The following is a 17,174-nucleotide window of genomic DNA, read 5'->3' as shown; positions in this document are numbered from 1 at the left end:
TAACTGAAATTAATTTTATTGTCGTCTCAGCAGGATTTATGAACATACAGTTGTGTGCAGAGAGGTAGCGGCAGGCTTGATCCACTCCCTCCCTCCGCTGACGTCACGCAGGGGCATTCTCAGCACAGAGCCAACAGAGTGCAAATCATCACAGTGTAGGAAAAAATAATAAATGATTGTCTGCTTGTCATCTGAAGAAAACTCCTCCCTTAATTAAAAGACACTCTCCAGAACCCCACAATTTCCTCCGGCACATTTCAAATATTCTTGTATGAGGTTAAACAAGATGGAGAAGTTCAGAATGTTTTTTTGATTTTTTTTTTTTTTTTTACAGCTTAGGAAAGAAATAAACAGAACAAAATTCAATAAAAATCATTTCCAGTATAAAATAGTATGCAGAAGAAAAGTTGGTTTAATATTGCTGAAAAAGATTAAAGATTCAAAAAGTAAACATTGGAAGAAGCTGCGATGTGCAGGGGACACTGCAATGCTACTAATAAAAAATAAAAATAAAAAAACAACAACCTGTGGAATGGATGACAAGTTAATTTATATTAATACATTACTGGTCAACCAATGACTAAAAAAAAAAAAAAAAGTATAAAAAAAAAAGAAGTATTCAAAGTCCCTCATTTATTGTTCCCTAAAAAAATAAGAATAAAAAAAAGTCCATCACTGAGCCACAACTTTGTATTTTCTGACACAAATAAATAAAAACATCCCAACATATATGACTTCATAAATTCGGTTTTGATTTCCATTCATCATTCAAAAAAAAAGAACAGGTAAAAATATTTTATTCAACAGGAAACAACTGTTGTTCAGCTTTTGAGCGTAAATTTAGCAAGTTTGATAGGCATAAAAAAAAAAAAGTAGAGTTCATAAAGGCAGTACTGGTTGCTGGTTGGTTTGCAGTGCATTACAGAGTGCATTTTCAAGAGCACTAAAGCTGGTGTTCATGTTGAATCGGTTGGTTAACAAATCAAACACCTCTCTGAAATAGAAGTGTCGGAAGAAAAGAATAAAGGAATGTAACATCCACAGTATGTACATTTAATTTCTTGACGACAGGAAGCAACATTGGTACGTCAGTTCGTTAACGCGCGAATCAAACGGCTGCTTCAATAATACTGAGTGAATTCATGGACGTCCAGACCGCGCCGCGGGAGAATCACATCAACCGCTATCAACGAGTGAAATTTATTTCACTTTGGTTTGAAAGTCTTGACATTCGAACAGGAAGTTTCAGTGGAAATCTTTCCAGAAGCTCATGGCGCCGATCTGCAGCCTTTTGGTCCGACCGTGACAGAGCGCGCAGCTGGATTCATGACGTCCGCGTTGGTTCACAAAGCGAAGGAGGACAGGAGGTTGTCCTGACTCGCCGAGCGCTTGTAGCCCGAGGACGAGCTGAAGTACGTCTCCCCGTCGGTGCTGACGTCGTCGTCGTCGTCGTCGTCCAGGGTGTTGAGCAGTGGAGCCGAGTTGCTCTTACGCCTGGATGAGACGACCGCGGCGTTTTACAAGGAAGCACTGAGAGCGAAGGTCTCCGAGCAGAGCGGCGGTGGCGTGGGCTTACCTCATCTCGCTGCGCAGGGCTTTGAGCTGACTCTGGAGCTGCTCGTTGGTCTCCTGCTGGTCGTCAAGGTCTCTCTGCAGCTTCTTCTTGCTGTGCTCCAGTCGGTCGATCTCCTCTTCAGCCTCATCCATCTGCCTCTTCAGGGCCTTGAGACGCAGATTCAGCTTCACGGAGAAACACCACATCCAAAGGTTCAAACAAAGATGGAACACTTCTACCATTTGCTTGACGCGCAAATCTCAGACTTACTTGGTCCTTCTGATCCTGGATGGAGTTATGTTCTTCCTCAACTTGCATCATCACCTCCTTTAACTTTCTCTCCAACCTGCGGTTCGCTAGCTGCAGGTTGGCCCGCTCCCTGAAACGTGCGAGACGTCGGCAATCAATACAAGCAACGAGAACAATTATTTAAGAAGATGAAGACATTAGAACTTGTCAGATTTCGGCTACATTTTATTAACATGATCTAGAAAAATAAAAGGAGAAAACATTAGGACATGACTTCAGTTCACTTTGTATTCACACTGAGCTGCTGTGATTTGAAACTATCACGATAAAACAGTAGAATATATTTACAGAGCTCTGAAATACTTATATTGACATTTCCTGAAGCAGCAGTGGAAGAAGATGACAAAAAAAAGGAATCTGCCCTCAAATTGTACGCTATTACAAGTAAAAATATGTTTAAAAAAAATCACTTAAAGCATTACATAACTTATTTTTTGTTGCCTTTTTTTTTTTTTTTTTTTTACTTAATTTGACCACATTGTCAATCGCGGGCATTCATTTAAATACATATTTGTTTAAACACGGACAATATATTTCACTCTATAGAATTATACAGCAAGATGTTTCCTGAACACATGTATAGAAGTGTAGTTAAATATTTTTTCCCACTGAAATCAGATTCTCAAAAGTACCTCCAACACACGTTAGAGGTACCCACTTCATTTCAGTCAGTCTCTCCCCAAAAGCTCTTCCATCATCTTAACTGCAACTCCCTTCATCTTTATTTCCATCGGAGGCCTCGGGCTCACCTTTCCTCCCCCTCCAGCCTCTCCTCCAGCTCCTGTATGCGATTCTCCAGCTGGGCTACCAGCCCCTCTTTGCTGGGCCTCTGGGAGCCCTCCAGATGAGCCACTCTGGTTTTCAGATCTCTATTCTGGAGAGGATATCGAGAGGAATGCAGTGAGGGGATCTCACAGGTGCAGTTTTAACACGGTCAAATCAAGTGTGTGAACGACGACACCAGTGGCGTGACGATGGACACAAAATGAAAATGAATTGGAAAAAAGGAGTCGGCGCTTTTGAACCCGAGTTTGCAGGGTGACGTTTGTGTGTAGTTGTCATCCTCCAGACAGCAGAGTGTGTACCTGTCTCTCCAGAGCCATCTTGTCACACTCCAGGTCCTGTCTGCTAGCCCTCTCCTGCAGGAGTTCATTCCTCATCTGCTCCACCTGTCAAGCCGAGTCCAGACACTGTCATCGCTACAGTCCCACACTGTCTGACAACAATTATCGTCTTCGTCTTACTCATCGCAGAAAAAAACCACCGCGGCGCCCGGTGACTCAAAGAGCTGAGAACACGTTGACGCCGGAGGAGCAGCGAAGTTGATTGGCGAGCTGGATTTTCTTGTTTGCCTGCGTTTCACCTGCAGTTGAGCTCGTTCTGTCGGCCCTCAGCGACACAGTTTGAGTTCAGGAAGAAGAGTCAATGACAGTAATTTGTCTGCTTTCAAAAGAGCGTTTTAACATTTCACTGCTTGATGTGTGATTACGAGGTTTCTGTAACATAAACAGGAAGCTGCAGTCAGCAGCCTATTTGCTTCAACCTGAAAACGTACAGGCCGACAGTACTGACAGTATCTATCTTACTTTGGTTTTTAGGCATCTGCAATAGTGTTTTTTTTTTAATATATATTTAGTCCATGTTCAACATTTACATTCCAATTTGTGACACAAAATATCTGCCACTTCAAAAGACAGAAAATGTTGACTGAAGAAAAGCCTCCTAATAAACATTATATCTTTGACAATGAGGACTAGTATAACGTACAAATGTTACACCAAAGAGCCTCTTTTTTCCCCAAATAATCTGCAACTCTAACACATATTTAGAATTGTGACGTTCACTGCAAAAAAACTAGGCATTGAAAAGAAAATTGTTTCACCAGTTCTCGCCACACTGAGACACCATAAGGTTAACATTTTGATTGTGAAAAATGTGATCTCAAAACAATGTTCAAATATTTAGAGATTTTTTGTGATTTATACGCTGATATCATTCCGAATAAAACATAGACATTTGAAATATTCCAATTTCTTTTTCAGATAACTCTAATATAAGCATTTTTTCCCAGTTTATACTAGATAATGGGGGGAAAAAACCAAAACGTTTTGCTTGATTTGAATAATACTTTTCACTCGTATTGCTCTTGTTGGAGTTGCAGTGAATAATGCGTGTGCTTTCACCAAAGCTTTCTGGACATCTCCGAAGCAAATAAAGCATCAAGCAATATGTCCATAAATAAAGTATTTCCTTGATACTGAGGTCATCACACCTCAACTCGGGTCGAGATCGGCTCAGAGAAACCCAACCGCTCCGTGATAGACTAGTTCAAAAGAAAGGAGAGAGAAAACTAATCGATAAAGCTGTGATGGTTCATTCTTGGCGCGAGGAGCTTTAGAATTGGTGATATTTTATGCCAATTAGTGGGTGACAGTGGGCTGCTCTGATGAACGATGGCCCCTATAACTGGTGCACCCAGCGCAGTGCTTGAGGGAGCTGAATCAGCAGACTGGAACATACAGCGAAACTAATCTGCTTTGTGAGAGACGGCGGGAGAGGAGAGGGGAGATTACTCTCATTTAGACAGGAGAGGAGCACCTGGTGCCAGGAGAGACGCAGGTGTTCTTCCTGCTGCCTCCGCTGCAAACCCCACCAACCCCTCCACCCCATAGCCATGCACTCCCCCCCCCCCCCCCCCACTCCCCTCCCCACAGACATGCGAGCACACACACCCGGCGCATGCCCACGCGTGCGCACGTATGCGTACACGGCTCAAGCAGACCCACTCCACTCTGGCTGCACAAAACTCGAGTGTTGCCTTGACAACCGACCTCAGCCTCATGCTGAACCAATGCCACTTTGTCACAATGCCACTCTTTTCTCTCTGCCAGGAATTTTTAAAAAGGGAAACCGTTTAAGCAGATTTAAATACTCCACTCAGCCACAATAAAGCTCTCTTGGAGCCGCTATGCACTTTATTTAAATTTTGGGTGATAACTTTTGAATCCGTGTCAGTTCCAGGCCGAGAAGAGCTTGTAACAAGGCCAGAAATGTAAAAGCAAGTAGCTGCAAAATGTGTTGTGGCTTCTGTCTGAATCTCAACGTGATTTAACAATATGGCACTTTGGAAACCTGGAAAACGTGACACCTTAACATAAATCATTAGGCTTGTAGTAAAGAAGTGTGTAACTCAATAACCAACGTCTTTTTCTCCGATTATCAGAATCTCTCCTGGACACAGTCCTAAAAGCATGCATACTTTATCTAAATGTCCCTTCAGTGCCTCTGTCAGCAGCTTTATCACCCAGGAAGGAAAACTGGAGCACATGCTGGAGAGGGGGGAAAAAAAAAAAATCCTCCTGACTTTCAGCACTAGAATTTGATTTGTTCTCACAGTGAAGTTACCGAGTGTAATTTCCAAGTGAACTCCACAACCTGAAAACTTGAGACATTTGGCAGCTTGCATATTTTGGCTCGGGCAGTGCATTAAGAGGAGTCTTTTGTGGCCGATGCATGAAAATTGGATGGATGCTCTGAGACCACGCTGGCGAGCCTCCAACCTGAATGATTATGCAAGATCGTCTTACAAAGCAATAACTCGTCCTCCTGACTCAAAGCAGGAATTCGCAGGGATGTTTTTGAGACCGCGGGATTAAGAACGATAGGGATCAGCAACATGTGTAACAATCGCAATGAGTGAAGTCTCTCAGAGCACATTCCACACCTGAAATTGTTACATGGAGGTCACATCAATTCATTTACAGATTAGTGGCGGCGGCCATGAAGTTAGGGGTGGAAGACAAAGCAACATGAGACCTAGGTATCATTTACAGATTGAGATGGAACAGAGACATGTCTGTGTGGACACGGACAGCAGGCCACTGACACAGGTGAGCTCTGATAATGAGAATGTGTTGAGAGTGTGTGTGTGTGTGTGTTGTACCTGCTCTCTTCCACGGTCAATCCTGTCCATCAGCTGGTCTCCACTCTGACGCTCCTCACCGAGGTTGATCTCGAGTTGAGAAATTCTCTCCTGCAGAATGAAATAGTTACACATGTTCACTGCTCGTCGTCATCTCTCTCCTCTGTAAATATTTATCTTAGTCAGTGGCAGCTGAGGTCTATCAAGAGTTCTTAAACTCCCTAAATAACAGAAATCTTCTGGAATCGCTCGACGTTACACGCTTTAGTAACGACAGAGCCTTTTATCAGTGGCATTACTCTGCAACATTATGTACCTCCATGAGTTTGACGTGTCGGGATTTGTCATCCTTCGTGTGGGCGTTGGCCTCAGCCTCCGCCTCCAGATCAACCACCTTCTTCTCCAGTGTGTTCTTCCCGAGTTCAGCCTCGTCTCGGTCCCTCTGACACTGACGGAGGTCCTCCTCCCGGCGTGACAGCTAAAACAAAGAATATTAAGAGACATTTAGAGGAAGATGAATGGATCAGATGTTGATGGACTGAGTTTGAGGTGACTGTACAGGTGAACTTCATAAAGCTACTAAGCGATGAAAAAATGAACCTCAAATTCTTTAGCGTTTGCCATGAGTGAAAGAAATTTTTTTTTTTTATGTATGCAAAAGCTCTGAGATTCTTTAATTAAGAATCTGTAAAACAAATTCTTTCACTCTTTTGGTCAATCTGGGCAACCACGTGTTGGTTTTTATATCAAGAGAAACATAATCAAGCATCTCCTGTATTGTAATGACCACAACTATACTAATTCCAATGCATGAAATAACCCGAAATAGTATTACGAGTTGCTCCTGTACCAGAATAATACAAATAATGTGGATTCATTAAAAGACTCTTGGCATACAACAAATTCTTATGTAGTGAGATCTTGTAGTTATAAATTTCACCCCGATTCACGTCAACTTCTCCTGCTGGGGCAGTGACCAACACTTTAGTTGTCACGTAGGGAAATAATTATATTATCTTCCCCTGAGTGACTAATGAATCCAGCACAGCCCATGTTCCCTGTGAGGCAGAGCCCCCACAGCTGGGAAATCGCCCCAACAGCTTAATGCTGAGACCAAAGAAATTCATCATCCAACCTCATTTCTCACACACAGCAAATATTTGGCTATTAGTGCAAATTTAATACACATTCCATCATCTAAATATTTAAGCGAGACTCAATTTCAGCACTCATGTTGAATAATAATTGGATAATTGTGCATATTCACTCAGGTCCTAAACAGCTATAAGCACGTTTGTAAATGGCTGTGGTGGTGAATTAATGTAGCAGATTGAGGGAGCAGGTGAATGGGTTTGTTTATGTGGCTTATATTCAAGGTTAGATCTCTCCTCAGAGGAAGGCATTTGAATCTACTGGACATTTGCAAAGACGATAAAGGGAGAGGAGGGATGTCTGCAGCCTGCATAAGTTCAGTGACGATCAGCCGAGTTCACGTGGGGTGGTGGCCGACGGGACGTTTAGGTGCAGTTGGAAAAGTGGGCTCACTGGACGAGTTTAGGAGGCGGAGAGGGAGGAGGATGTGAATCAGCCAGCACAGCTTTCACAACAATGATATCACAGCACTGACATCCTCCTCTTCCTGAGCACCAGCTGGACAAAGACGCAAACTAAAAAAAAAAAAAAAGGAAGAACCTGGACGCTGACCTCGTCCTCCTGACACAAACTTTCCTTAATACTTCATGTGCAGAAGACATGGCGTTCATATCGGGAACATCCTGCTCAGCAAAACTCACCAGCGGCTCATTGAACAAAGTGTTATACTACGGAGTAATAACTAAAGGAAGTAATGGTCAAAACACCTTTCTCTTTAAAGAACGCTCTTCGGCTAAATATTGCGGTAGAGTCTGCCAAACCTCTGTTTAAATGTGCCCAAAGGAGCTTTCATTATAAAACAGACTCCTTTTGCTTACAGGGATCAAATTATTATTAGCGAGTGTATCCTACAGGTCTAACAAACATCTTTGATGCGTTCCCCTCCTCATAAAACATTAGCGGTCCTCCCTTTTATGTTTTGAAATCTGCATTGTTTACTTCTCTTCCTTTATGGCCACATTAGCTCTAATAACTTTACCTCCCCGCGTCGTCGGGAGAAATGGGTTATCACAACTCCCCGTATCCACGCCAACACACCACACAAACAACACAAACACACTCATCTACAACTAGAGTTTAAAACCTCCACAGGGCATCGTTGAGATGAACAATTCTTTTGTTGTTGTTTTTTTTTTATCCTCTTCTTCCTGTATGGCAGCTTTAATTCTGCAAACAGCAGATTTAATTTCACTCAGAAAATAAAGTATCGGAAGCTTTAGAAAACAGAACTAATGTTATCAGCTGTATTTCAACAACTATACACACGTTTAGCTGATATAGCGTCAAATAGAATGAGGATGAATGTCAAAGTTGTTATAGTTTAAGTACCACTTATTTCTCTCTGCAGGATATCATTCACTGATCGACCACAACATTATGAGTATCCGCAAAAATAGTGTGTAGTTCCCTCGTTTGCACTCCATAAACACTCGAGTGCAATGTGCTGTGTTTTCTAACACCTTCCTATCGGGACCAGGGTCAACTTCTGTATCAGTTTAAACTGGAGAAGCCCCTCTGTTGAATCAGAATCTGACAGGCAGGCCTTCACTCCACACGTGCATTAACAATCCTTGGTCACTGATGACCTCCCAGTTAACGGCTTGTCTGAAGGGGAATAGGCGTCAACAAATCAAAACATTGAGAAACACCCTTAACAATCTCACCCATCACCGATGTATTCAAAGTGGAAGAGGAGAGTGGAAGAGTTTTCTTGTAAGAGAAAGAAAACGTGTGAACAGGCTTGATATTCTCCCACAGTTCTTTTAGTTTCCACAAAAGAAATGTCCTGGCTACCACGCCCAGTGATACAGCAGAGTTTAAGTCAGTCCCTAAAAAACCCCTAATTGTAATCAGTCATCATACTTTTTGTATCGTTGAGTCATCCCAGGCTCTACGTCTTCTCTCGCTGACGATACTAAAAGTCAATGCATTTTGTACCAAGTGTATTGAAATGTAGCCGCCCTCATAATTATAGTACCTATACTTATACCTGTACCTATACTTTGAAAACCACATTGTCAACAATACGGACATTTTATTTGCAGAAGAGAAAAACTATTTTTTTCTACATTAAGCAAAAGCCTCGAGCTTGTACCAGATGTTCTGTTTTACTTGGAGGAGCCCGTAAACGCCCGGTTCAGACGGATGTTCTGTGGTGCCTTATAAGTTTGAATGCATGTGAACACAGGTATGTTATCTTGTGCCTCAGTTTACCGTTTAAATCTTGTTGATTCACAAAAGCAGAACTTTAAAGATTCACTATACTTCATTGAGTCACAAAACCAAAACACCAAAGAGTAAAACATATTTTACTGTGAATCCATCACATATATTTCTGCTCCTGCTCAACTAGACACGCTTTTTATGGTCATCGTAAAGATAGTCTTCTCCTGCCTTGAATAAGTATTTGTCATATAAATAAAACAGAATGGGTCACCCTCATTCCAATGTAAATTATTCATTCAGCTATTCCCTCTTTCACTCTTTCATTCCCCACATTCCTAAGTGCTGACAAAGACCAACAATGCAGAGGGTCACACATCAAGTTTCACTATTATGGGGTTGTAACCGGGATCACAAAAAGGCCCTGTGTCTCTCTTTAAAGTTGGACATCCAGAATTAATAAAAGGTTTTGGGTCTGAAAGGAAGCAGGAATACCAATGTCATGACATTGCTGTCTTTAAGGGAGGTCCTGATGTTATCGAGTGACTCAGACTGGTTGAGTCACAACAAAGCGTCCATCATGTGCCGTTCTACATGGGAGAGTTCAGCTGGTCCTGACTAATGCTGGTCTTTATCTGACCACTCTCACCAGAAAAGCAGCGTCAGCTTTCAAACGTGTGGCTCTTTCTCTAAACCACATGATGCGGCAGAAGTCCACTTTACCTCGTCTTGCAGGGTTTTGGTGACCAGCAGGCACTTGTCCAGCTCCTGTTCGCGCTCCCTCAGAAGCCTCTGAAGCTCCGTCAGCTCCCGGCGGTTTTTCTCCCGATAAATATCAATCTGCTCCTGCAGCTCCAGAGTGGAGGACTGAGACGCTTCCACAATATCGTTCATCTGCGTGTGAGAGGAAGGACTGGTCAAAGAAACGTGGCAAAGACTCAATAAATGAAGCAGCTCAGGAGGAGGAAAGTATTTAATAAACTCAACGCTTTGTTAAAACAGCACATCCAGCAAAAGTTATTTGTTAATGTAATATAAATTGTCACGATCATATTATTGTGAAAAGGCTACTTTAAGAAAAAAAAAGTTATGGACGAGAAATGGAATCGATTGTTCTTCTCTAATGACCTCTCTTTGAAGACTTCAAAAGGGAATTTCCAGGTATTTTGTTCAATTTCATATAGTATACTCGTACCAATCAACTCTAATCCTTCAAATGTTAAATGTCCTGTGACAAAGTGGACAGCAGAAACGGAAATTGAAGTCTACCAAACTGAATAAACCAGACTCATGTGGATGGATGTGTCGCTACGAAGCAGGGAAACGTACCTCCCGCTGAAGCTTCTCCACCGTACGGTCCAGCAGCCTCCTCTCACCCTCAATGTCGTTCTTCATGTTCTTGAACTGCTCCTTCTGAGCTTTCTCCTCCTGTAACCTCTCCTCCAGCTCTTTGTGTTCACTGCTCAGTTTGGTCAGATTTCTCTGCAGGAACCCAGCAGCAATGTCAAATTGTGCGTCTCTCTATGGGCGGTGGTGTGCAGTGGTGCTCATCTTACCTGCACGTCCTCCAGCCGAACGGTTAACGCTCGGTTGGCACGTGACATTTCCTCCTCTTGCTCTTTAATTTCGGCCAAAGACTCCTCCAGCTGCTTTTTGTCTCTCTGTCGGGCAATTATTGCAGTATGTTAAACATTTATAAGGAACGATTTGCGACACATCATCAGACCTAAGCCACATCCCCGAGTCCACAGTCTAACTTGATGAGGATCAGAAACTTAAGTAAAATCTAAAGGTGGCTGTCATTTTGACAGGACAGTCTGCTTGGAAAAGGAGATGAGGCTCATAGATTCAACATCTTTTTCATGAATCGCCTATAAACCCACTTTGCAAGACTTCAAATGATGTTGAAACAAATAACATATAAAGTTTTCTTATGTAGCTCTTACTCAATGCTGTTCAAGAAACATACAAAAGGACAGTGAGAACCATTAGATGAGTGTTAAACTAAAATAGAAACATTGAATGATATAATGCTGGAACACAGTAGCAAATAATAGTGTTTCATCGAAAAGGCACGATATAAAAAGTAGGAAAAGCGTTCCCCTCCTTTTATTTTTTCAGCTTTTATGATTATACACTATTTGATTTAAGTATTGATTTAATTTTTTGTAATTATACAAACACTTTTTTTCCTGTTATTTTATGCATCATTACCGCCATCATCCCCATTTGCAATTCAATTCAACTTTATTTATATAGCACCACATACAAAACAGTAATTTCTCGGTGCTTTTAACAGAGAGAAATTCAACAAATCTTCGTGTGCTGGGGGCAGAAAGGAAAAACCCCTTCCAACAGAAACAAAGCTTTGAAGAAGCAGACTCAGAGGTGGCTGCTTTCTGCTATTCCAATTCGGGTAGGAAACATTGTTGTTATTATTATTATTATTATAGGAGCCATTAAAACTCAGTCATCATCAGCTGGCTCCATCCTGCAGAGGACTCTCCCTCTGGCCCCTCACCTCCAGTCGCCCGCTTTTGTCTCCCAGCCTGCTCTCCTGCAGCTTGGCCTCGTCGATGATTCGGTTGAGTTTGGCCACCTCATTTTCCAGCTCCTGAGCCCGCCTGCGCAGCCGCTCGGTTTCGAGCGTGAGCCGCCCTGCTTGGCCCTCCGCTGCACCTTTGGCTGCCTCCACTTCAGCCTTCTCTCGGACGGCTGCCACGCCGCTCTGCAGATCAAAACGAGGCAGGAGGGCTTCAGTTCAAAGGAAGCAGCCGTCTGTGACACTCCACAGAAACAAATAATGATGCATGATGAAACAATTCAGACTGAAATGCCTCATAAAACAGAAGCTATTTGGGGAGCTCAGGTTCTCCCTGAACTTTTGTTGCTGTGAAGAAGAAAAAGGAAAAAAAAAGAGGCTTGTACTTTAATGATTTCACACTTCACAATAAACTACAATCGAGGGCTACTAAATCTGGGCTTTCACGAGGATCTGTTGGGTGGAAGCCACTAAAAGCCAGTGAAGGAGCAGGCAGTTGTTGATGTAGAACACTGTGGCCCTCACCTGTCTATAAATATTTAGAGAAAGTGTTCTTCAGCACTTATATTCCTATCCTCTCGCTGTTCACAAGGTTTTGCATGTATTTTTCCCATAACCTTATCTCCTCAACAGTTGATATTTTCAATATTTACAAATTACCAGAAAGTAGAGGAATTGTGTTTTGCATCCATACACGAGTCATCAAGGAATATAATGGCACAATAAAAGCTTCACCAGTCTGTGGCACATTTCTAACCTCGGCTCTTCAGTGCAGTATTATTGAAGAACTTCCAGATTTAGAAAGATGACGTTTTATAGGAAAAGGTGGCTGCTACATTCACAAATGGAACATTTTCTGGCAAATCTAAAGAAATAAAATGTAAACGAATTTAGGGATCATCTATATAAGAGGGCTGATGAAAAGTCCTGCGAGCTCTTTCATGAATCAACAGTGTGCTTGAACTGTGGTATCTGAAAATGGAGTACTATGGTGCCGAACGAAAACACAGAAAGCAGATGTGATGACAGCCGTCACAAGGCGACAGCAACACGAGGCAACAGGAAACAGTTCTGTTTGGTTTGTAAGTGGAATGTAAAGAAACAGGTTCGACCGTCTATCTCAGTACAGTGAAAAATGCACGAGTGAACACAGCACTCCACCACACATAAACAGAATGCAAAGCGTTTTGAGTCTAAACCGGCTAAATCAGCTAAACCGATGCAATACGAACTTAAACAAATGTGCTGTATGTGAAAATGCGTCACTGGGCTTTTAAAAGTCACATACAGGAAGGTTGCTCTCGTTCACGCATCAAGTGACTTCCAAGAATGCCACTGCACATGCATACTCAAAAGCATGAAACCACACACGGACACACACACAAACACACACACACCCTTTTGCTTCGACTAAAGTGTGTAGTAACCCAGGTTGTGACAGCGACAGGAGGCAGCATTGGAAGACAAACACTGGAACAATAACTGCTTTGTTGGAGTAACTTTTTGAAGCAAAGCAAAACTAATCCTGCAGATATGTCACCACTGAATCACACTACAATCAGCCGTGGGTAGAAATTCACTGAATAGATTGAATAGAGTTTTGCTGCTGATATAGCAAAAAACTAAAACAAAATAAAATAACCCCCCAAAAAAACTTGTGTTGCTTTCAAACTTTCAAAGAAATCAATTGACGATTTTAAAATAACGCCAAAAAGAATCTTGATTTAAAGTGTACAGCTCTTCACCCCTCAGTGCCTTTCAGTGGATAATAAGAAGGCGCTCGTTAGGCAGCTCATGCATCGCAGTGCATTAACAGAAGCCTCCTCCATCGGAAAGGTGAGGGGAGCCTCACTGGCCCAGTGCCGACGGGCCGGTCAGACCTGTTTCCTCCGTCACCGCAGAGCCGCCCTCATTGCTGCCGCACTGGGTCACCGAGCCTGTCGTACGTGGAAGACACTCGGCACTGCCAAAGGAAGAGATAACGTTGCTTCAACTGCAGATTATCCAAACAAAATGAGAGCCCAGGTGGGACATCAAATATCAGACCGTTTACCTTTAACAATAACCGGCAGAGCTTTAGAGAGCTGCAGTACCAGTTCTCAACAAAATGTTTTATGCATATTTCAATTTAGTTGAATTAAATTCTCTGGACATTGTACTGCAATCAAATGAAGGTATTCATTGCAGGACTCTTGTTTTCAGAAATCTTGTCAATGGATATATGTGCAAGGTGTCGGTTTTTGAAAGCTATACTGTTGTATTAGCGCTGCTGTGGTTCAGCTTAGTTGTCAGGTGTTTTATCCAGACTGTGGAAATGATCCACTGTTGTTTCGACATAGCCTGTATTTCTGATCATGACATGTACATATATTACCAATATTAGAAAACATATTTTCTAATAAACAGGAAGAATAAAGATAAATAATACATAATCAGAATTGTATAAGATGGTGTTGTCGTGGCAATGTGGCCTCATTGCGAGAGGCTCAGGGCTCTGTTTCAGCGAGGAGTTTGCATGTTCTGTCTAGGTTTTCTCCAGGTACTCTGGCTTCCTCCCACAGTCATAAAACAAGAGGTTGAAGCTCATTGGCGACGTCTCCATATTAGTGAGCGTGGGCCTGTCTCTCTGTGTTTCCCTCTGACGGACCAGCGGCCCATTGTTCCAGCACCCTGCGACCCAGAGTTGGTTAAAGTGGTATAAAACACAGATTGGTTCATTGTATGCAGATGTATAATTTATAATGGGGACCATCAGGTATCCTGTCACATGCTGCTCTAACCTCTGGTCCACCACTAGATTATAGGACTGTGTATTGTGGCTCTTCTGTTGTTTGAACATTCAAAATATAAATCAACACAAGCAAGACAACAGGCATCTGACTCATTAATTGATTATAATATTCAACACCCTGTTGAAAATATACTTGGAGCTGTAGTCCATTATTGTTTTGAGTTTTTAAGCTAAAACAAAACCATAAAAACAAGATTGGCGGGGCGAAACTTCCTTCTCCAATGCAGCTTTGGTCGTCTTTGTGCTCCATTATGATAACAAACTCCACAACACGTTGAACCCGTCACTTCTGTCTGTCCCACTTCCCACACTGGGTCACATGTGTTAAAAACATGAGCGAAGCCATCAGAGCAGAAAAAAATAAGGATCGTGCAGCAGTGTGTGGGAAGAAGTAGGAGGGAGCACACTCGCTTTCTGCACCGACACACCTGCATCCTTATTCGATGTGTTTATCTCAGAGCAGATTGTCTCAGCAATGTGCTTGAATAGAAATGTTTATGTGTTGTGTAACTGTAAATCTCTAAAACGCCTCGCTAACTTCATTCTCGTTTTCACCATCACAAAGGGGTTAATCATTATTTAAAACATACTGAAGCTTCACTAACGTTTACCCAACAATCATTGGTAATGATTGGCACCCAGAACACTCATATATCAGCTACAATTTGTTTAATTTGTCTTTCAATGCATTTTCTTCAATCACCTCTTTCGAAACAAACTTCACAGCACAAGCGGATTTTAGTGTCCTCGAACAATGCCTGAGAAAAAAGCCAATATCACAGTTCTTTTTTTTTCCTGTGAGCATTTGACTTGAGGCCTCATGTGTAAACAAACCGTTTGTCTAAAGTTGCACATTAACTAACTTTGTGGAGTCTTTGAAGCCTGGCATGCTGGAGTGAAGCGAGTCGTGTGCTGTGATGAAATCTTGGCTCGCTGTGATCTTACAAAATAGAAAACAAAAAGCCCAAAAAGATGCGGAGGTGCAAAAAAACCTGCAATAAAACAAAATAGTGAATTAAAAAAAGCTTCTCTTTTTTTTTTTTTACTGCATTAGTTGAAAGTATATTTATGAGTAACTTTTATATAATCAGGTGAAAGTTTATCATACCGTTGGATCCGACACCCTCAGATTATAAAGACCTTGTGATGTGCATAAATACACTTAATAGAAGTGCAAATGCATCTCCATTGGATTTCTTTATATTGTCTCAACAGCAGTAATCAAATGTCATCAACTGACATCCAGGACATTTTCATACACTGATTTGGTCATAATGTTCCCGGCTCTTATTGCACAACGAAGTCCAGCTGTATATTTGCTCCTGTGAACACGTCACATCTTCTGTGCATTCATGTCACTTCAGGCCTAAAAACTGTTGGGAGTCTAAACTTTACTGTGAACACCGAAACACACACCTAAAAAAATAGCTGATCTGAGCAAAAATTCAAAATTTGGGATTAATGTGAACCATGCAGATATCAAGTATGACCAGATGGAAACATTGGTTATTTAATTTGGTCTTTAGGTGTAGGTTTATTTCCAATTTAATTTTTTTATAGATTACAGTACATGCCTGATTGCCTACTGCAATGATCACGACTCTCCCACTCTGCTCTTCATGATTTTCTGCGTGCGTTTTGTTTTCAGAGGTATTTTCTACATACGTTATACCTCAGCACTTTGTATATTATTAGCAGCACGACACGTTAAAGTAACCAACAGAGAGCTGCACTAAGCCATTCTTCTGTATATTATCCAGTTCGGGGTCATGGGGCACTGGAGGCGACTCCAACGATCAAAGAGTGAAGCGCAGAGGACATTCTGGGCAGGTCGCCAGCACATCCCAGGGCAAATACATTCACATTCACGCGCATTTTGGATCATCAATGAGAGAAAACCGCAATACCTGGAGGAAACCGGTGCACGAACAGGGGAAACATGCAAATCACATACAGTGAAGTAACACTGCCTGTGGTAGGAAATTAAATAATAATGGATATTACAATATGAAATGCTTTTTTTTCAAATTTGAATAGATTATCGATTGTTGACAAGAAAATGATACCATTATAATCTATATATGAAAACAATTTGAATAATTCAATTTGAATAATTCAGTTTTTCCCTCCAGTTGACACACTAGTGTGACGAGTTATTTCACCTCTCAGCCCTCAACCCCAGGAAAAGTGTTTAGAGCTTTGTAGACTTATCAAAATACAGTGTGTGTGTGCTGTATGAGTGCTACAATAAACCTTTCAACTCTTTTGTGCTCGAGTAAGTACACAAAGTAACAGTGTGGCGAGTGCTTGACCTGCATTCTGTGTCCCTACACCCGTCACCTGTCTTGCCTTCTGGTGGAGGGGGAGTGGACACAGTCCCTCAACACGTTTCTCTGTTGACAGTTTAAGAGTTGTGGTCAAAGAAGAAGTGCATTTCTTGCATTGTAGAAAAGTAGGCCACAGATCCACAAGTGTTTAACCGGCTTGTGACCAGGTCAGGAGCTGCACAGCGCCGTCGTCGCCAGGCCTCTCGCCTCAGAACCAGAACAACGTTTTAGTCAGGGTTGCGCTTGGTCTGGCCTCTCTGTGTGGAATCTACATGTTCGCCCCAGTGTTTGTGCCTGGGTTTTGTCAGGGTATTACAGATTCCTCCCACAGTCCAGAGTCATGCATTTGAGGTTAATTAATGACTCTAAATTGCCCAGAAGTGCGAAAGTGCGCATGAGACCGTTTCTCTGCG

The 17,174-nt window shown here is 42.1% G+C and overlaps 1 protein-coding gene across 1 annotated transcript in view; it reads right to left on the bottom strand.

Moving 5' to 3' along the window:
- Positions 1 to 17,174, bottom strand: part of cgnl1 (cingulin-like 1) — a 32,472-nt gene continuing 15,298 nt past the window's right edge. Inside the window, exons 9-19 of the mRNA XM_080504368.1 lie at positions 11,623 to 11,829; positions 10,658 to 10,762; positions 10,431 to 10,583; positions 9,825 to 9,995; positions 6,103 to 6,264; positions 5,808 to 5,897; positions 2,950 to 3,033; positions 2,614 to 2,738; positions 1,826 to 1,934; positions 1,577 to 1,740; positions 1 to 1,494 (exon numbers count right to left, since the gene is read on the bottom strand). Of these exons, the coding sequence (XP_080360494.1) occupies positions 1,344 to 1,494; positions 1,577 to 1,740; positions 1,826 to 1,934; positions 2,614 to 2,738; positions 2,950 to 3,033; positions 5,808 to 5,897; positions 6,103 to 6,264; positions 9,825 to 9,995; positions 10,431 to 10,583; positions 10,658 to 10,762; positions 11,623 to 11,829 (1,521 nt within the window). The 3' untranslated portion in view covers positions 1 to 1,343. The remainder of the gene's footprint in view (positions 1,495 to 1,576; positions 1,741 to 1,825; positions 1,935 to 2,613; positions 2,739 to 2,949; positions 3,034 to 5,807; positions 5,898 to 6,102; positions 6,265 to 9,824; positions 9,996 to 10,430; positions 10,584 to 10,657; positions 10,763 to 11,622; positions 11,830 to 17,174) is intronic.

This window comes from Blennius ocellaris (genome assembly GCF_963422515.1).
Source record: "Blennius ocellaris genome assembly, chromosome: 1".
NCBI lineage: Eukaryota > Metazoa > Chordata > Actinopteri > Blenniiformes > Blenniidae > Blennius > Blennius ocellaris.
The sequence above is the reverse complement of the archived record's forward strand: the minus strand, read 5'-3'. Positions and strand labels throughout refer to the sequence as shown.